At 42.3% G+C, this 18003-nt stretch overlaps 2 protein-coding genes across 4 annotated transcripts in view; one reads left to right on the top strand and one right to left on the bottom strand.

The window, feature by feature from the left end:
- Positions 1-506: 506 nt before the first annotated feature.
- tnnt2d (troponin T2d, cardiac) lies at positions 507-16317 on the top strand. Of its 3 annotated transcripts, XM_079501951.1 has the most exons (15): positions 514-579; positions 2659-2737; positions 2871-2890; positions 7813-7854; positions 8330-8351; positions 8573-8636; positions 10148-10264; positions 11648-11725; positions 11837-11922; positions 11956-11968; positions 12726-12841; positions 13056-13146; positions 14182-14219; positions 15135-15161; positions 15202-16317. In XM_079501951.1, the coding sequence occupies exons 2-15, from the start codon at positions 2700-2702 to the stop codon at positions 15209-15211; spliced, it is 762 nt and encodes a 253-aa protein (XP_079358077.1). In that variant the 5' UTR covers positions 514-579; positions 2659-2699; the 3' UTR covers positions 15212-16317. The 3 variants fall into 3 exon arrangements, with proteins under 3 accessions (XP_079358076.1, XP_079358077.1, XP_079358075.1); XM_079501949.1 differs by having other exon boundaries at positions 515-579; positions 15135-16317; XM_079501950.1 differs by lacking the exon at positions 11956-11968 and having other exon boundaries at positions 507-579; positions 11837-11935; positions 15135-16317.
- Positions 14363-18003, bottom strand: part of dnm1l (dynamin 1-like) — a 22810-nt gene continuing 19169 nt past the window's right edge. Inside the window, exon 18 of the mRNA XM_079501948.1 lies at positions 14363-16781. Within this exon, the coding sequence (XP_079358074.1) occupies positions 16725-16781 (57 nt within the window). The 3' untranslated portion in view covers positions 14363-16724. The remainder of the gene's footprint in view (positions 16782-18003) is intronic.

Genomic DNA, 18003 nt, shown 5'->3' with positions numbered 1-18003 from the left:
GAACTTCTACTTTGTACTTTTGCTTCAGCAATAAAAAGAATGGAAGCCATATGTCGTTCGCCTTTGCTTTTATTTTTGGTTGACTGACAGGAGAGGCTTTTATTACCCTGCTTAACCAGTGATTAAATCATCTCGTGCTGAAATATACCATGACGATGAAAGCTTGGAATGGATGCCTGACATTTTACCTGGGAAAGGGTTAGGGTCAGTGTGTAGTGTGTACATACATCAATGTGTCTCTGCATGGCTGCATTCATGTACAGTACTTGTACTGTATACACAACGGAGCATTTTCCTTTTTTTAACTAGTGTGTTCCTTAGCAACACAATTCCAATGACAAGGTCTTTATACATGACGTATTTGTGATGGAACTTTATTGTTACACTTTACTAACAATAGACAGAGTCTCTCCCATGCCGTTCAGCCATAGGACAGTGAAGTCATATGACTATGAAGGGTTGGACTAATATGTACAGTATGCTCTAGTATCCTCAAAGCTGAACCTGTTGGAATTGTGAACATCAAGGAATTGGAGTGTTGTCTCCTGTTGTCCCTTTGTCTCTTTGTCTGTGTCACAGGTAAGGATTCTCTTATGGAACTAGTGGAATTCCTATTCCTTTGATGTGCCGCATAACATTTCTTTGAAATATGGTAATTTAGAAATACAATTTTCATTCAAGTGCATGGTTTGTTAAAAAAAAGAAAAGAAAAAATAAATCCAGTATTTTGTTTGACTATACAGACTCATTGCAGATTTAATTATTATAAGCTTTATTTCTACAGACCTTAATTGTACTTTCCTGAATTCTGTTTATTGTTATCTGTCTATTGTCTATAGCAAGAGTTTCAACATATAAATAGTCATCTTTTCTCAAAACATCTCACTGTAAAAATGTAGATCCTAGTGGTTGTCACCGCTCTCACAAATCATGAATCAAGGAACATGAATTTGGGGCAGCCTGTCAGTCACTCAGAGTAACAGCCTCTCTTAGTAGACAGGTGTCGACAGAGTTTGAGTCATTAGCATGACTGACATTAAAACAGACTCTGTTTGTCCATCTATCAGTCTGTCAAGGTTAGAAAGACTTTTAACTGTGATAATCTTAATCCACCTGGGAAACACCTAACATTTTGCTCTTTGAAAAGATTCCAGTGAGATTATGTTATGAGTATGGCATTCAGCTGTTTGTGAATGTTTTATTGGTAATGGGCAAAAGGAGCTTTGATCTAAAAATAATACAAATAATGTACTGTCAGATAGGATACTGTAGGCCTTTGTTAGTGTTACAATTTAGGCATTTAGCAGACGCTCTTAATCCAGAGCGATTTACATTAAGCAAGAACAAAAAAGCATGGGAAATAGAGAACTGCGGATGAGCTTTTTTGTCACCCTAATCCGCCCGTACATATTAATGATCCGCCCGTTATCCGACCGCATTAATTAATTAATCCAATTTATATATCCGCAACCACCCGAAATCCGCTGCAGGGATAGCCAATCTACCAGCTCACAACGCGTCGCTGGCTCGCTGCGACGCGTTGTGAGCTTGTAGATCGGCTATTTATAAGTTGTGTCACTCACCACTGCCGACAGTTAACCAAAGTTACGGTTGTATATTCCCATTTCCATGGCAACAAGGCTGCCGTCCGTTCAGTCAGTCACGTTCGCACATCGCAACTAACGTCTTTTCATGTGGCATATATCCAGCCCTCGCTCCCATGCAGTCCCATGGTACCGAGTCCCACGCCAAACTTATATTCTTCACTTCTGTTTCAGTTAGTTGTAAGTTTCTTTCATACTCTCAGCTGCCTGTTAGCCTAGCAGCTAGCAGCCCACTCGTTGTTGTGGTCCTTCTTAGCCAATATAGGCGTCTAATTTGTGCCTGATGGAAAATATTAAAATACTACTAACGCACGCATGCTGAGATTTTGTGCCTTTTAAAAAATATATTATAAGACTATAGATAGATATCATTAATTTATTTCCGTTTTAAAAGTTATAAAGCCTATAGATAGATGGCTGCCATTCATTTATTATTTCCAGCATTATTTCACCCGCGGTTTATCCGATATTAATTTATAATATATTGAATTGACCCTAATCCACCCTAAACTGCGGTTCACCCGCGGCAACCGCGGCTAAATCCGCCACCCGCTGGTCTATTGGGAATACATCACATAAAAAAGCATTTATCATGAAACATGCGTACCGTAAGCTAAGAACGTAACAGTGGAATATCTATATAATGAAACTATACATATAAACTATACATATATACTATGACTACATACAATGCAATTATAGTGCTGTCTACATAACATGCTATAAGTCTGTATCAAATTATATCTAAGTCTACAGAAATGCTATCTAAGGGGGTGTTACAGCAGCAGAGTAAAAAAGCAGCCTGCACAACAATGAACAATACAATACAGCAACAAAATACATACAGAAACCTTTCTCAGCCGGTGATACTGTACTGTTGTAGAATGACATGTAAAGGCTTGCTTGCTATCCTATGCTGTATCATTCTTAATATACACAGTCAAATCCCCTGTGTTAATGTATCCATTTTTAACTCCTAGAGTGTAAAAATGGATTTGGTTACATTTGTACACGCTCCGAGTAAGATTAACACCCATAATTCTGCTGTGTATAGGCTGACAGAGATCTATTTTCCAGGGGTTCACATAAAAGAAAATGTCTGACACTGAGGAAGTGATGCAGGAGGAAGTTGAGTATGTTGCCGACTTTATACTTTTAATAATGAGGATCAACATTTATTTATTCGATAATCACAGTTTATTAGAACATTTTCTCAGTACATAATGTGATATTATGTCTCTTTTCCACTGCCACTGCTTAATGAAGAGAGGAAGAAGAAGAAGCAGGTAATATGATCTGTAAACAAGAATGAATAGAATAGTACAATAATAGTATAGTAAGACTAATTGAACACAGTTTAATTAACACTGTAATTAAGTGCGGTGGTGGACAGTGTACCTTAATTGGCACCACTGGAAAAGCACGTCTCAGCCCTCAGCATGTTTTACGGTTGAAAACAGGTTGAAATTAAAATAATATTTATTTGTATACAACTGTACTTATGTAAAAGTATAGTAAGTAGAGTATCTGTATACTTTACTTGAGTATTTGTATTTTGGGATATTTATGATTTTCACTTCAGTAGGCTACATTTCAAAAGACAAATATTGTATACTTTTGAAGGGGAAAAGTACATTATGAATTTAATATAATGACACTAAACAATCTATACAAGCTAAATGTGTCGCATTGTGAGCTTGTAGACCCAGCTTTAGACCGTGAGCCGGGGGGGGTTGGTCGGCACCTTCTGGGGGAATAATGCTCATAGTGATTATTGTGAAGGTGTACAATACAGTTGTGATAGCATAGCACCAGTTTTATGGGTGCTATCATGCATTTTATTTTTATAACAATACAATAACAAATGAGACGGGTCATTATGAAAATAACTGGTTCAGAGAGACAAGGTGACAGTGTGGTGAACATCTCACTCTGTCTGCTGCCGTCTCAACTTTCTCTCCTGCTCTCCAGTTCTTGGTTAAGTCTCTGTACAGTGTTTCGTATAGTAGAACTAGAGTGTTTGGTGTCTACCAGATACCACAACAGCAACTTGTCGACTTCTCTCTCGTGGTGGAGCATGGAGTATTTCTTCTCTCTCGTCATGGAGCATGAAGTATTTCTTCCTTGCTGGAGTGTGAAGTATGCATGATATCTAATCCAGTACCTGATGAAGACTCATGTGTTCCATGCCATAGAGGCTCAGCCAGACCTGGTCTGTCAGCACAATTCTGCAACACTGTCTCAGTGTCTCTGCTCAAACAGTTTTTTAAGCAGACTGTCATAAACATCAGCTGAGCGTGTGCATCATGTGTGAGTGGACTCCCCCAAATGTGCACAACAGTGTTGATGATGGATACTGCATTTGGTCGTGATGAGGCAGACATTGCAGATGAGCATGCACATGCTCATGAGCTTGTCTTGTTTGTTTTTTTTATGTATTTTTTGTGTGGCTTTCGCCTTTATTTTATATTTTTTATGGAGGGACAGACAGTAGGCTGACAGGAAATGGGGAGAGAGATGGGGGGGTGACATGCAGTAAAGGCCGTCGGGATCGGGAGTCGAGCCCGCGGCACACTGCCAGACTGGATTACCAGCCAATGTGCCTGGACCGCTGAGCCACGGCCCAGGCCTGCTTGTCTTGTTGGTGTATTGGGGTGTATATCGGGTGGATCTACAGTATAAACTTTATACTGTACTTTATACTATAAAGTACAGATGGAGCAGGATGGGACAGTCCTGTGGAGCCTCATATCTGTGTGCAAAGGCAAGATCAGAGCACAAGACACTTTGCTGGCAGGGAACTTCCCAGGCTACCCTGCTGGGTGAGTTGGGTAACCGCCACAATTTAGTTGGGTGCCATAATTTGAGTTGCCCTGTTGCACCACGTGTTGAGGGCTCATATACAAGTGATGTGGAAAATGGCAGACCATCAAGCTCAACTTGACAAGTCGGCTGATGTCACAACATGTGGATGGCAGATCCAAATTGTGCTAAGGGTGACCTGGCACCTGATGAGATGTTCAAGCTACAGATGAGGAGGGATGTCGATAAAGAGGATACTTTTGAGGATGAGGTATAGACCAGGATTTGGGTAAGATAATACTGTCAACCAGGAAGGCGAGGGTCAGGAGGATGTGGTGGGTTGACTTTATGATCCTATGATTATGAGAGAAATATTATCATAATTTTATGTATACTAGAGCGGTGCCCGTGTTGTGATGTCAGAACAGGCCAGATCTATATATGGAGATGGGCAGTATTATGCGTGTCTTAAGTACCAGGTCTTATGACTTAACTTAAGACCTGGAGGCGTGGTCAATGCTGTTTGGCCACTCAGAATAGCCAAATGGCATTGATCACGCCTCCAGATAGAAGGGCTGGGGCGGTGGCGGTGGTTTGCTCTTCACCGCGGCTCGTGACGTCATGTTGTAGTTCGGTGGTCACCTAACCACCGATAAATCAGACTATGTATGAGCCTTAAGACTTACTGGTACTATTATTAGTTACTAGGTATATAATGATTCACTGAACTCACGATGCGATTCGAATCACGATATTACGTTCACGAAACGATTTTTCACGATTTGTTTTAATTATTTATCTCCCCCTCAAATTTAAAACACATTAAACACATTTTCACAATTTGTATTGAACTACATTGCAAAAGTATACTTTTCATGAAAAAGTACTGTACTTAATCTATGTGCAACAACTGTAAACATGCTTTCTCGTAAAAAAAAAAAAAGAGCTTTCTTTGATGCCCTCTTAGGATAGATGTAGACCTATTTGACAGTGCAGAAACATACTATAATTGCCTTCCTTGATGCATTAACGAGTGTCAACGGCCATCACCTGGTCACAGTCACAGACACACACAGCTCCCCTCTGCCGTGCTCTAGTGAAAGTGAGTCTGTCTCATTTCTCTTAAAAAATTATGGAATATGATTAAATCTCACATTTCATACCTCACACACCATTTTTTATCGATTTCTATTTTGTATTAAATTGATTTATATCGTCGGGTGTTTCAATCGATTTAAATCGAATACCAGTTCTTATTATGATGTTACTGACACTGAAACCTTTATGCTATAGTGGTATATTAGGGGTCCCAGGCCCCCACTTATATAGCACAAATACGCATTCTGACTGCACACATATGACCTGCACCCATATCACAATGTTAGGTCATGTTTCACATTGCAATATAGTGTTGGTGCTGTTTTAGACGTATGTTAGACGTACCGGTATGTTCACATATTGCAAATAGTGCCATACACTCTGAAGACTGGGTTTGAGAAATAGTTTGATACTGCACCGCAGCATCATGTACACGAGAGAGAGAGAGAGAGAGAGAGAGAGAGAGAGAGAGACTCGTATACACACGCGCACACAGCAGTGTAGTGTCTCCACTCTCCATACTCCACCAAGATACCCATGTACCTGTGTAGATACTTCCTTAATGTTAACGAAGTCCACACCCACAACACCAGAGGGAGTGCAACGAATCATGTTCAACCCAGATTCGGCACAAACAAGGGACTAAATTCTTTTCGCTCCTATGCCACCAAAATGTGGAACGCCCTACCAACAGTCATTAAGACATGCGAATCCCTTGACTCCTTCAAAACCGCTCTCAAAGGGCACCTACGGATGGCTGCAATTCGAAACTGGCCCCCGTAAAATCTGAATCCCCCCCACCCACCCCCCCCTTTTTCCCCTCACTGTATATGTTTCTTTTCCCTTTTTACCTCCATTATGATGAATTCCTGTACTGTTCTTTGTCTATATAGAAGTGTCTATTTGTACGTCTCTAAATGTTTTGATGATTTGAACATGGTGGACCCTGTTGTAAACAAGTGTAATGCTTAATTGGGTCGTCCACTCACAGTTAACAGCCTTTGTATTGAGTTTGTGCTTGAAATGTACTGTAATTCTGCAAACTGTTAATACAATTTTCAATCAATCAATCAATCAATCCATATATGATCTCTCTCTGGAAGGAGCTGTATATGAACTGTGCGTTCCAACACAAACACTCGACAAACATCTCTAACACACTGTACACACACACACACACACACACACACACACACACACACACACACACACACACACACACCTGTGACGCAGTGTGACTATTAGTTGTCGTTGTGTTGTTATTTCCACCTCCTCCTCATCCGATTAACCGAGTTAATCATAATAACAGTATGTGAATCTTATTGTGTTGTTGTTCGGGTTAGATTTCTTTAAACTACTTGGTGCAGGTGAAAGTAAAACTACAATACGTTTAGCGTCTCGTCATGTTGTTGTGTCTATCTGTCAACTAAGGCCTATCTCACAGCCCGCTTTCCACGCCCACTTCCGGTAAATAGTGGTGTCTTTAACATTGGCATTTACACGTGTTTTTCTCTGGAGAATCTAAGTACATTTTCTAATGTAAAAATGTGACAGACCAATATTATTATGAAGCAAACAAGATGGTAAATCAGCTCAAACAGATAGAACAAACCTTACCTTGAGAAAACAAAAGTTGTAGACTTCTTAAATTACCTCTGTTAACATGTAGCGTCTATGGAGTGACGTCACGCTATCGCCACTAACCCCGAAAGGGGGCGTATTAAGGGGGGCGGGGAAATTCTGTGAGATAGGCTTACAAAAGTTTCTCCTCTCCACCAGCAGGGGGTGCTGGCGCACCCTCCGCACACACATACTACACAGGTCTCCCCTATGACTCTACACACAACGAATGGCCTGTTGACTAACAACACACACACACACTCACACACACACACACACACACACACACACACACACACACACACACACACACACACACGCACGCGCGCACGCACACACACGCACTTGAGTTGTATCCCAACCATTTTTTAAGGGAAAATATCAATAATAAGAGAGAACTATCAGTAGTAGAATAGAATGCTTTATTCGGATTTTGAAAATGGTGTTTTGGCATGCGGTTATAAATGGAGTGATAAGAGCTATCACCACTGCTGCAATGCTATCACATATTTCCTAGCACTAGGGATGTATACCTTCCCAAAAATCACTGATAATATTATCACCCCCCCATTGGTACCGAAGACTCCACATTTGGGGTCCTGGCTGGCTGGCTCATGCACTAGATCGTCTATTTTCAAAAATTGATTTGTACTGATTACTGATTAATTTTATATTTTGTGGGTATCAGTACAAGAGGAAGTGACAGAGGAGGCACCAGAGGAAACAACAGGTAAAACATATTTTGTAGATTCCATAACAACTTGAACTCAGGGGTCTGTACACCTCCTTTTTCACTTAACGGAAAATAGCCCGATAAGCTCACAACACACACTGCAAACCTGCAATGCAATGTGTGGTGAGCTTGTAGGCTGTTATTTTAACTGAATGTTAGCCAAATAAGGCAATGCTGACATAATGTCTTTTTTTTCTACTTTCTAATTCTTTGTTTGGCCCGAACAATTGTGTTTGTTGTCATGATTTGTCACGACAAGAGTTGGCTTTGTCCGCGGCGTAAACGTCTTTAAATAAATACTTTCTCAAATGTCTATGAGGAAAATGAACGGAGAATCATTTCCTGGGCCCTGGTAGGGGGCGGGACTGCGACGCTCTATAGGGTTCAAGTGGTCAATCCTTTACTCATTTACCATAGTGTCCACAAAAATGCTTTTTTATTAACAATTAATGTATGTCTCTCCTCATCACAGATGAATCAAAGCCCAAGCCCAAGTAAGTTGTGATTCTTTCTCTCTTTCTTTTGTGCAAAGGCACTTTGTTTCCTTAAAATATACAAAGCAATTAAACTACCATTGATGGTTTCTATATAGGCTTATTTCATTAATTGATCATGTCAGGTTGATTGGTTCATTGATTGATTCCATGTCATTGATTGATTGATGGTTTACATGTAGGATTGATCACGTTCACACATTTTTCATTTACACCAACAGGCCGTTTATGCCAAATATTACGGCACCAAAGATGCCTGATGGAGGAGACAAAGTCGACTTTGATGTGAGCTGGCACGCACGCACGCACGCACGCACGCACGCACGCACGCACACACACATAGTCCTAGTGGCCGAGTTTTCATTTTCAGTTTGTGTATTCATCACATTTAAGGACTTTAAAGAGGAAAAAGTACAACAAGTTCCTTCTAAGATGTAGTGGAAATAATATCACATTTGTACTTAAAGCTGCACTATGTGACTCTCCTGTTCTGCCACGGAGTCTCCTAGTGCTGACATGTTTACCACTGAGATAATAGAGTCTCCTAGTGCTGACATGTTTACCACTGAGATAATAGAGTCTCCTAGTGCTGACATGTTTACCACTGAGATAATAGAGTCTCCTAGTGCTGACATGTTTACCACTGAGATAATAGCCTGCTTGCTATGGGGAGAAATCTATACCTTTTGACCTTCAGGTCAACTTGTGTGACCTGAAGGTCAAAAGGTATATTTGACACAAAATTTGTGTCAAACCAGAAACAGGAGGTGTCAAAGGTTGTGTCAAGACACAGTATTCCAAATGTCTCAATAGAAGAGCAGGGAGACCAAATACAACCTCCCCAATTGTATTAGTAATATTGTATTAACATACTCTAACATACATAGCATTTTATTCAACAACAACGACTACGGATAAGCGGTTGAAGATGGATGGATGGATGGAAGTTACATACAGTACTGTAATACAGCTTTAAGTATTTGAACAAACGCTCTCGTCAGCTACTGACTGCCTATTGGTTTATACCTGGTACCAGGATATCTACTGACTACCTATTGGTTTATACCTGGTACCAGGATATCTACTGACTACCTATTGGTTTATACCTGGTACCAGGATATCTACTGACTGCCTATTGGTTTATACCTGGTACCAGGATATCTACTGACTACCTATTGGTTTATACCTGGTACCAGGATATCTACTGACTGCCTATTGGTTTATACCTGGTACCAGGATATCTACTGACTACCTATTGGTTTATACCTGGTACCAGGATATCTACTGACTACCTATTGGTTTATACCTGGTACCAGGATATCTACTGACTACCTATTGGTTTATACCTGGTACCAGGATATCTACTGACTACCTATTGGTTTATACCTGGTACCAGGATATCTACTGACTACCTATTGGTTTATACCTGGTACCAGGATATCTACTGACTACCTATTGGTTTATACCTGGTACCAGGATATCTACTGACTACCTATTGGTTTATACCTGGTACCAGGATATCTACTGACTACCTATTGGTTTATACCTGGTACCAGGATATCTACTGACTACCTATTGGTTTATACCTGGTACCAGGATATCTACTGACTACCTATTGGTTTATACCTGGTACCAGGATATCTACTGACTACCTATTGGTTTATACCTGGTACCAGGATATCTACTGACTACCTATTGGTTTATACCTGGTACCAGGATATCTACTGACTACCTATTGGTTTATACCTGGTACCAGGATATCTACTGACTGCATATTGGTTTCTACCTGGTACCAGGACATCCACAGGAAGCGCCAGGAGAAGGATCTGTCTGAGCTGCAGTCTCTGATTGAGGCTCACTTCGTCCAGAGGAAGAGGGAGGAAGAGGAGCTCATCGCCCTCGTCCAAAGAATCGTGAGTTCCAACTACGTCTATAGAGCAGTGGTTCTCAAACCTTTTCATGTCAAGGACCCCCAAATTAACACATCTTGGGCGGGAACCCCTTTTGGTGTTAGCATTATGTTATGCTTTAGCTCGGTGGCGCGCTATCATAGCGCGCCACCGAGTGGCGCGCTACGAGCTTGTAGGTCTGCTATTTTTGAAAAATCGAAGAACCACTGACATAGAAACATAGCTTTTTCAGAAAACTGTCAGGATGTAGAAGACATTTTTAGAATCTGATCTCAGGTCAAAATGGGTTAATACGCATAGGCGAGGCTATCAACCCAGGGACGGATTAACCCCCCCGAGGGCCCCTGGGCCAGTATCTTTTGTAGGGCCCCCATAGCGTGCGTGCACGCAAACTTTTCTGTTTTTTTTCTTCATCTTTTTATCATCCTTTTGACCTACATAAATTTAACATAATCAATTAACAGCCAATGAAGGTCTCCAGGAGGCCTTTTCAGGGCCTCAAGCCCATTACCGTGCAGTCCAGTTCAGCATCAACCCCCATCTGAAAATATTTTGTTTCAGCCTCCATACAAGGTTTACGTTGTTGCTCACGAGCTCTGAGCAACGTGTGAGCTTCAAATTCAAAAACGATAAAAGGGACACAGACATAATATCTGGGTGGGGCATGCATTTCCAACTTGCATCGTTCCAAGTAGGCCAGTGCCCAATGGGCACCGCTGTAGACGCTCCAACAGCCTAACAGGCACCTCTCTAGTACAGTATACTATATATATATATCTCTGCTGTCGGGAGGCAACCACCTAACTCCAAAATGTTCATTTTTCAGGAAATTAAGAAAACCTTATGTTTGAAAACAAAGCAATACTGCCTCATCAAAGTTGGTGTTGTGACTTTCTATATTGTCAATGACTTCCATGAGAGGAGGAGAGGTGGTGGAGTTCGTTGCTTTAGCAGACAGTTTGAGGGTCCAATGGAGTTAAGTGGTTTTGTCCAAAGCACTTTTTACTACTGGTAAATAATATTTCAATAATTTCAAAACATAAAGGGTGTTCAATAGCACTGATTTATGAAACAACACACAGACATAAAGGGTGTTCAATAGCACTGATTTATGCAAACAAAAAAAATCAAAAACCTAAAAAATTGGCAGCAAGCCAATACAGTACTGTATATGATGAAATATGGCTTAAGTGGTTAATTCATAATGTACTTTTACCATTCCTAGAAGCAAAATGTACAGGTAACAGTACTCAATGTAGTCTACTGTGTGTGTGTGTGTGTGTGTGTGTGTGTGTGCGTGCGTGCATGCGTGTGTGCGTGCGTGTGTGTGTGTGTGTGTGTGTGTGTGTGTGCGTGTGTTCATCATGTGTGTGTGTGGCCCTGCAGGACAAGCGCCGTGCTGAGAGAGCAGAGCAGGTGCGGATTCGGACTGAGAGAGAGAAAGACAGGCAGACCAGACTTGCGGTAAGGAGATCTCACTCACCGCACCGGTCTCAGTCATCTCGAATGCCGACTCAGAGCTTGCAGCTTTCGTTGGTTAAGTGGTTCTTCTTTGCTGGTGTTTTTGGCGTACAGGAGGAGAGGGAGAGGAAGGAGCAGGAGGACCACCGTAAGAAGCACGATGATGACATCAAGAAGAAGAAAGCTCTCACTACCATGACTCAATCATCAAAGGTTATTATCACTACCATGACCCATCAACAGCAGGTTATTATCACTACCATGACTCATCAACAGGAGGTTATTCACTCTCACTACCATGACTCAATCATCAAAGGTTATTATCACTACCATGACCCATCAACAGCAGGTTATTCAACATCTGCTCCACATCTGTCATGTAGTCAAACCAAACGTCACAGGGAGGAAGCCCATCATTATGTCCAATCACTCAACCACTTGGAGAGATATATTGGTCTGCAGGCACGTGCAAACTGGGCTGGGCCAAACTGGGCTGGGCCAAACTGGGCTGGGCCAAGCCAAGCTTTCTCTCAACCTATTTATTTTCAGTCTATGCTCTCAAATGGCAGAGAGAGTGAAAGACAGAAAGACAGAGAGAGATGTTCCTTATTAAGACTTGATTCTTTTTTATTCAACTTTTGCTGCTTTCCTTTTTTTTGACGATGGGTTCTCAGATTGCTTCTTTTGTAGCAGTCACTCTCTGTCGTGCTACTATTCAATACAGCATGCATTGGCTACACAGTAAAATCCTTAGCATCAATTTAACTCAAAGAGTGTAGAAATAGAAGGACAATGGTCCATGTTTTCCAGGACATGCCTACAGCACGTCTATTCCATGCACACTGCATAGATCTGCTATATTTAGCACGCGATATCGTCTGTCATCATACTAGACCGAGTATAAATTACACTTTATGTGTGAACGTATAGGCTCCGTTGACAGGCTGTGGCTATCAGTACAAATTATATATTTTTATAATCGTTTTTTTATTGGGGACTGCAGGGTGCTGAGGGGAGAAAGGGAGCCAAGAAGCAAACGGAGAGGGAGAAGAAGAAGAAGATCTTGGCCGACCGCAGGAAAGCCCTCCAGATTGATCATCTAAACGAGGAAAAACTCAAGTATGTCAGCAGTCAAACGTTACAGCTAACCACACCATGTGTGATGTGTCCACTGGCCAGTGGAGGGAAGTAGTTATTCAAGTACTGTACTGGGAAGAATATTTGAGATATTTTTTAATTTACTTAGGTTATTTTGTAGACTTTGATTATTAAAAAAAAACATTTCTATATCATTTGACACACTTTGGACAATGAATTGCTTTGTTTGTTTTAGGGACAAGGCCACTGAGATGTGGAACTGGATGATGGAACTGGAGGCAGAGAAGTTTGACTTAACTGAGAAACTCAAGCTACAGAAATACGATGTAAGACAGTCAAGAAGACATCATTCAAATGAAAATGATCACATTCAGTCATTACACACATCTGTGATACACCGTGACCTCTGCAACAATATGCTACGTTTCGCAAATGGCTGCGTTAAGGCCTATTCATAGTCTGGATTTTCAGTGGTGAGCTGACCACCGGAGCTGAAATAACGTTGAGCGGTGGTGAGTAAAAACAGAGAGAAGGGCTGGAGCGGTGGCGGCTTGTGACGTCACGTTGTAGTTCGGTGGTCACCCCACCACCGAAAATCCAGACTATGTATGAGCCTTTAGAACCACGTGGAAGGACCACAATTTGTTCAGAACAAGAACATTGGTGGTCACCATTACTTCACTGTTCTCCTGTCCAGGTCTCTAAATGGTAAATGGTAAATGGTGCATTTATATAGCGCCTTTATCCAAGGCGCTTTACATAGATTGTGCATTACATTCACCCATTCACACACACATTCATACACCGATGCCGGAGGAAACCATGCAAGGTACCAACCTGCACATCAGGAGCAATTAGGGGTTCAGTGTCTTGCTCAAGGACACTTCGACACTAACTCTGGGCGAGCCCGGGTTCGAACTGGCAACCTTGCGGTTCCCATCCAGCCACTCTACCCCTGAGCCACCGCCGCCCTTTCCAGTGTGTCTCCTCTATGGTACATGTGTCTTATAGTTTTATGTTAAGTCTATATGGCGTCCACTTAGGAGACTATTTGTGTACCATTTCACATGTAGTGGTGAAGCGTGGGATGGCCGTGCCTAATATAACTGAGCATTGACAGATTTGAACTAGAAACACTGGTTCACATTAATCTGCTGCTGAGCAAAGCAAACACATCTATGGGAACTGGACCGGAATAGGAAACGGATATGCCACCTTCTGGAAACGGCTGGGATAGTTAGTTATGCACACTTGCACAGACAGGGGCCTATTGTATCAATAGACTTCAAGATTATGTTGTTACTGATCAGATCATTTGATGGACTTGAATGATGTAGTCATGCTTTTCTGCATCTTTACAGGTTAATCAGCTTCTTGCTCGTGTCAAGGACCACCAGAGGTAAGCACAGGAGGCCAAAGATATTTTTGATCTAGACCAACATTGACAATGTGTTTATGAAAGCAGGCTAGTTACATCTTCCAACTCTATTTGCCTCCCTTGTTACTACTTCTAATCTCCATTAAGACCATTAAGGCCAAGAATGAATCAGGTCATTAAGGATCCAATTTTATTTGAACATATTCTTCAAATGCTAAAAAAAAGAAAAGAAAAGCAAAAACAAAAACAATACTGTATCAAAGCAAAGAATAAGCTTGACATTCTGCAAGGCTACTAATCAATGTGCAACCATGTCCACGCTCAACACTTCCTCCATTTGTACCACTACCATGTGTGAGTGTTTGCATTGCAGTCTGCAAGGAGGACCAGACAGAAATGTGTGTGGGTGCAATACAACTCATATAGTATAGTGCAGGGTTCCCCAATAAATTTTCCTCAAGGGCCATATTTTGACTAGGGTACCAGGCTGGGGGCCGAGTCCCCGAGGTCGAGGTCTTGCCCTGAAAATTCACTTTCAGGGCAAGACCCCATTTGCAAAGGATGCCCAGTTTGACATGCATAGGCTACTGACCCCCATTTAATGCCATTTATATCTTTCTTCCAGGGGCCACAAGGGGGCGCTCCGTGGGCCTCAAATGGCCCGCCTATTGGGGAACCCTGGTAGTGACACAGTCTGAAATTGTAGCAATACATCACACAAGGATGCCTTTTGGTTTAACAACATGGCCCAAAATAAATAAAACCCTGTTCCCCGGTGACAGCACTGACAAAACATCATAAAGTATTATACATACTCTCACCCAGGCCATTAGTCATTTTGACCCCCCCCCCCCCCCCCCAGGAGTGTTGAGTGACTTCCATTGGTGCTGAACTATGCTTGGCTTGAATGTTGACCATTTCTGGTGCTCTTCACAGCGCAAAAGGCCGTGGCAAGGGCAAGATGGGCCGGGTAAGGTAGAGCAGATGACGGACAGCTGCAGGGCAGACGATGACCGCACGATGTCCGGGGATCATCAGCCCAGCTGCAGGGCAGACGATGACCCAACGATGTCCGGGGATCATCAGCCCAGCTGCAGGGCAGACGATGACCCAACGATGTCCGGGGATCATCAGCCCAGCTGCAGGGCAGACGATGACCCAACGATGTCCGGGGATCATCAGCCCAGCTGCAGGGCAGACGATGACCGAACGATGTCCGGGGATCATCAGCCCAGCTGCAGGGCAGAGGATGACCGAACGATGTCCGGGGATCATCAGCCCAGCTGCAGGGCAGACGATGACCGCACGATGTCCGGGGATCATCAGCCCAGCTGCAGGGCAGACGATGACCCAACGATGTCCGGGGATCATCAGCCCAGCTGCAGGGCAGACGATGACCCAACGATGTCCGGGGATCATCAGCCCAGCTGCAGGGCAGACGATGACCCAACGATGTCCGGGGATCATCAGCCCAGCTGCAGGGCAGACGATGACCCAACGATGTCCGGGGATCATCAGCCCAGCTGCAGGGCAGACGATGACCCAACGATGTCCGGGGATCATCAGCCCATGTCTCTTATGTGTGTTCATTATATGCTGTTATGTAGCCCAACATTTCTGTAGTGTTGGGCTATGTGTCAAAATAAATGAACCATTACAGATACCGTGTTGCCTTTATTAAAAGTTGCATTGATGTTATTTTGTCTTAAGTTCCTTACCCGGCTGAAATGTAGCTACTACTTGTGATGTACTACTCATAAAACACAAAGCTCAACAGCATCCAGAATTATTCAGCAAGTGCATTTTGAATAAGGTAGTAGGATGGGAGACCTCACACTCACAGTTACAGTAACTATATTGTGATATCATACAGAACAAGTACAGGACATGAACTCAGAAATGACAACTGAAATTAATCTGTTTTTAGCTTTGTTACACATCATGGAAGCTTGTACTGAAAATAACTTTAATCACCTTTAACTTGAGACAATAACCTTGAAGGTGAAGGAAGAATGCCCTGGAAACGGAACACTAACAGCATGTAACTATATGGCAGGGTAGGTCATCTTACTCGTATGGTACAAACAATACAGATAACCTAGTTAGGGTTGCATCGTTTCTTAAGATATATCCTCAGCACACACGTTATGTTACGTCATATACTCTTAACAGGAAAATGAAAATGCATGAACACGTAGCATCGAAAGATCCAAAGTACTTAATCTAGTCGGTTTTGTCTGTAAATCTACAATATGGACAAATAATCCTCCGCTGAACCCCACATGGTGAAGCTTAATGTACTTACTGTGCTACTTACATACAAGATGTGTGCATGTGCTATGCAGATGGAGGAGGCTGGGATAATGATATGTGCTGCCTTGTTGATGTACTTCCAAGTCCATATTGTACATAAAACTACATTTCCGTAATACACACTTATTGATACCAGTGCATGTTGGGGGGGTTTGCGTCTCTGTGGACTGGGACGCTGGGAGACGGAGCAGGGTCCATGTTGTAAGATCGTCCTCACCATAAATGAGTTTCCCTGATCTCTGCGATCACCTGGCTGGCTTTCTGCAATGCCTGGGGACAGGTATGAAAAGGAACAGAGTGAACACAAATATATCATAACGTTGTACATTCACTATAACCAAACACTCCATATTGATTTAAACACTAAGCTCTTACTTGGAGCTAATTGGGCTGCAGTTCATACTGAATGTATTCTGAACCACTTTCAACCTGGTAGTCTATTCTGGGCAGGTCATCATAGGTTACATTAAAAGGTAATAATTGTTCTTTCATTTTTACGGTGTGGCTCAGAAGCTAGCATCTATGAGAGCGTCTGTGGTTGTGTGTGTATTTCTGTAGCTAATCTAGCAAACTGCTGGACTGATACAAGTCAAACTGCTGGACTGATACAAGTCAAACTGCTGGACTGATACAAGTCAAACTGCTGGACTGATACAAGTCAAACTGCTGGACTGATACAAGTCAAACTGCTGGACTGATACAAGTCAAACTGCTGGACTGATACAAGTCAATCTGCTGGACTGATACAAGTCAAACTGCTGGACTGATACAAGTCAATCTGCTGGACTGATACAAGTCAAACTGCTGGACTGAAACAAGTCAAACTGCTGGACTGATACAAGTCAAACTGCTGGACTGATACAAGTCAAACTGCTGGACTGATACAAGTCAAACTGCTGGACTGATACAAGTCAAACTGCTGGACTGATACAAGTCAAACTGCTGGACTGATACAAGTCAAACTGCTGGACTGATACAAGTCAAACTGCTGGACTGATACAAGTCAAACTGCTGGACTGATACAAGTCAAACTGCTGGACTGATACAAGTCAAACTGCTGGACTGATACAAGTCAAACTGCTGGACTGATACAAGTCAAACTGCTGGACTGATACAAGTCAAACTGCTGGACTGATACAAGTCAAACTGCTGGACTGATACAAGTCAAACTGCTGGACTGATACAAGTCAAACTGCTGGACTGATACAAGTCAAACTGCTGGACTGATACAAGTCAAACTGCTGGACTGATACAAGTCAAACTGCTGGACTGATACAAGTCAAACTGCTGGACTGATACAAGTCAAACTGCTGGACTGATACAAGTCAATCTGCTGGACTGATACAAGTCAAACTGCTGGACTGATACAAGTCAAACTGCTGGACTGATACAAGTCAAACTGCTGGACTGATACAAGTCAAACTGCTGGACTGATACAAGTCAAACTGCTGGACTGATACAAGTCAAACTGCTGGACTGATACAAGTCAAAC

This window comes from Electrona antarctica, assembly GCF_951216825.1.
Source record: "Electrona antarctica genome assembly, chromosome: 5".
Taxonomy (NCBI): domain Eukaryota; kingdom Metazoa; phylum Chordata; class Actinopteri; order Myctophiformes; family Myctophidae; genus Electrona; species Electrona antarctica.
The sequence above is the reverse complement of the archived record's forward strand: the minus strand, read 5'-3'. Positions and strand labels throughout refer to the sequence as shown.

What these genes read in the sequence shown, in the direction of transcription:
- tnnt2d (XM_079501950.1), top strand. Translation starts at nt 2,700, where the DNA reads ATGTCTGACACTGAGGAAGTGATGCAGGAGGAAGTTGA. An exon ending in AGAGGAAGAAGAAGAAGCAG is followed by an intron (nt 2,891 to 7,812) that starts GTAATATGATCT and finishes TGTGGGTATCAG; the next exon opens with TACAAGAGGAAGTGACAGAG. An exon ending in TCGCCCTCGTCCAAAGAATC is followed by an intron (nt 10,265 to 11,647) that starts GTGAGTTCCAAC and finishes GTGGCCCTGCAG; the next exon opens with GACAAGCGCCGTGCTGAGAG.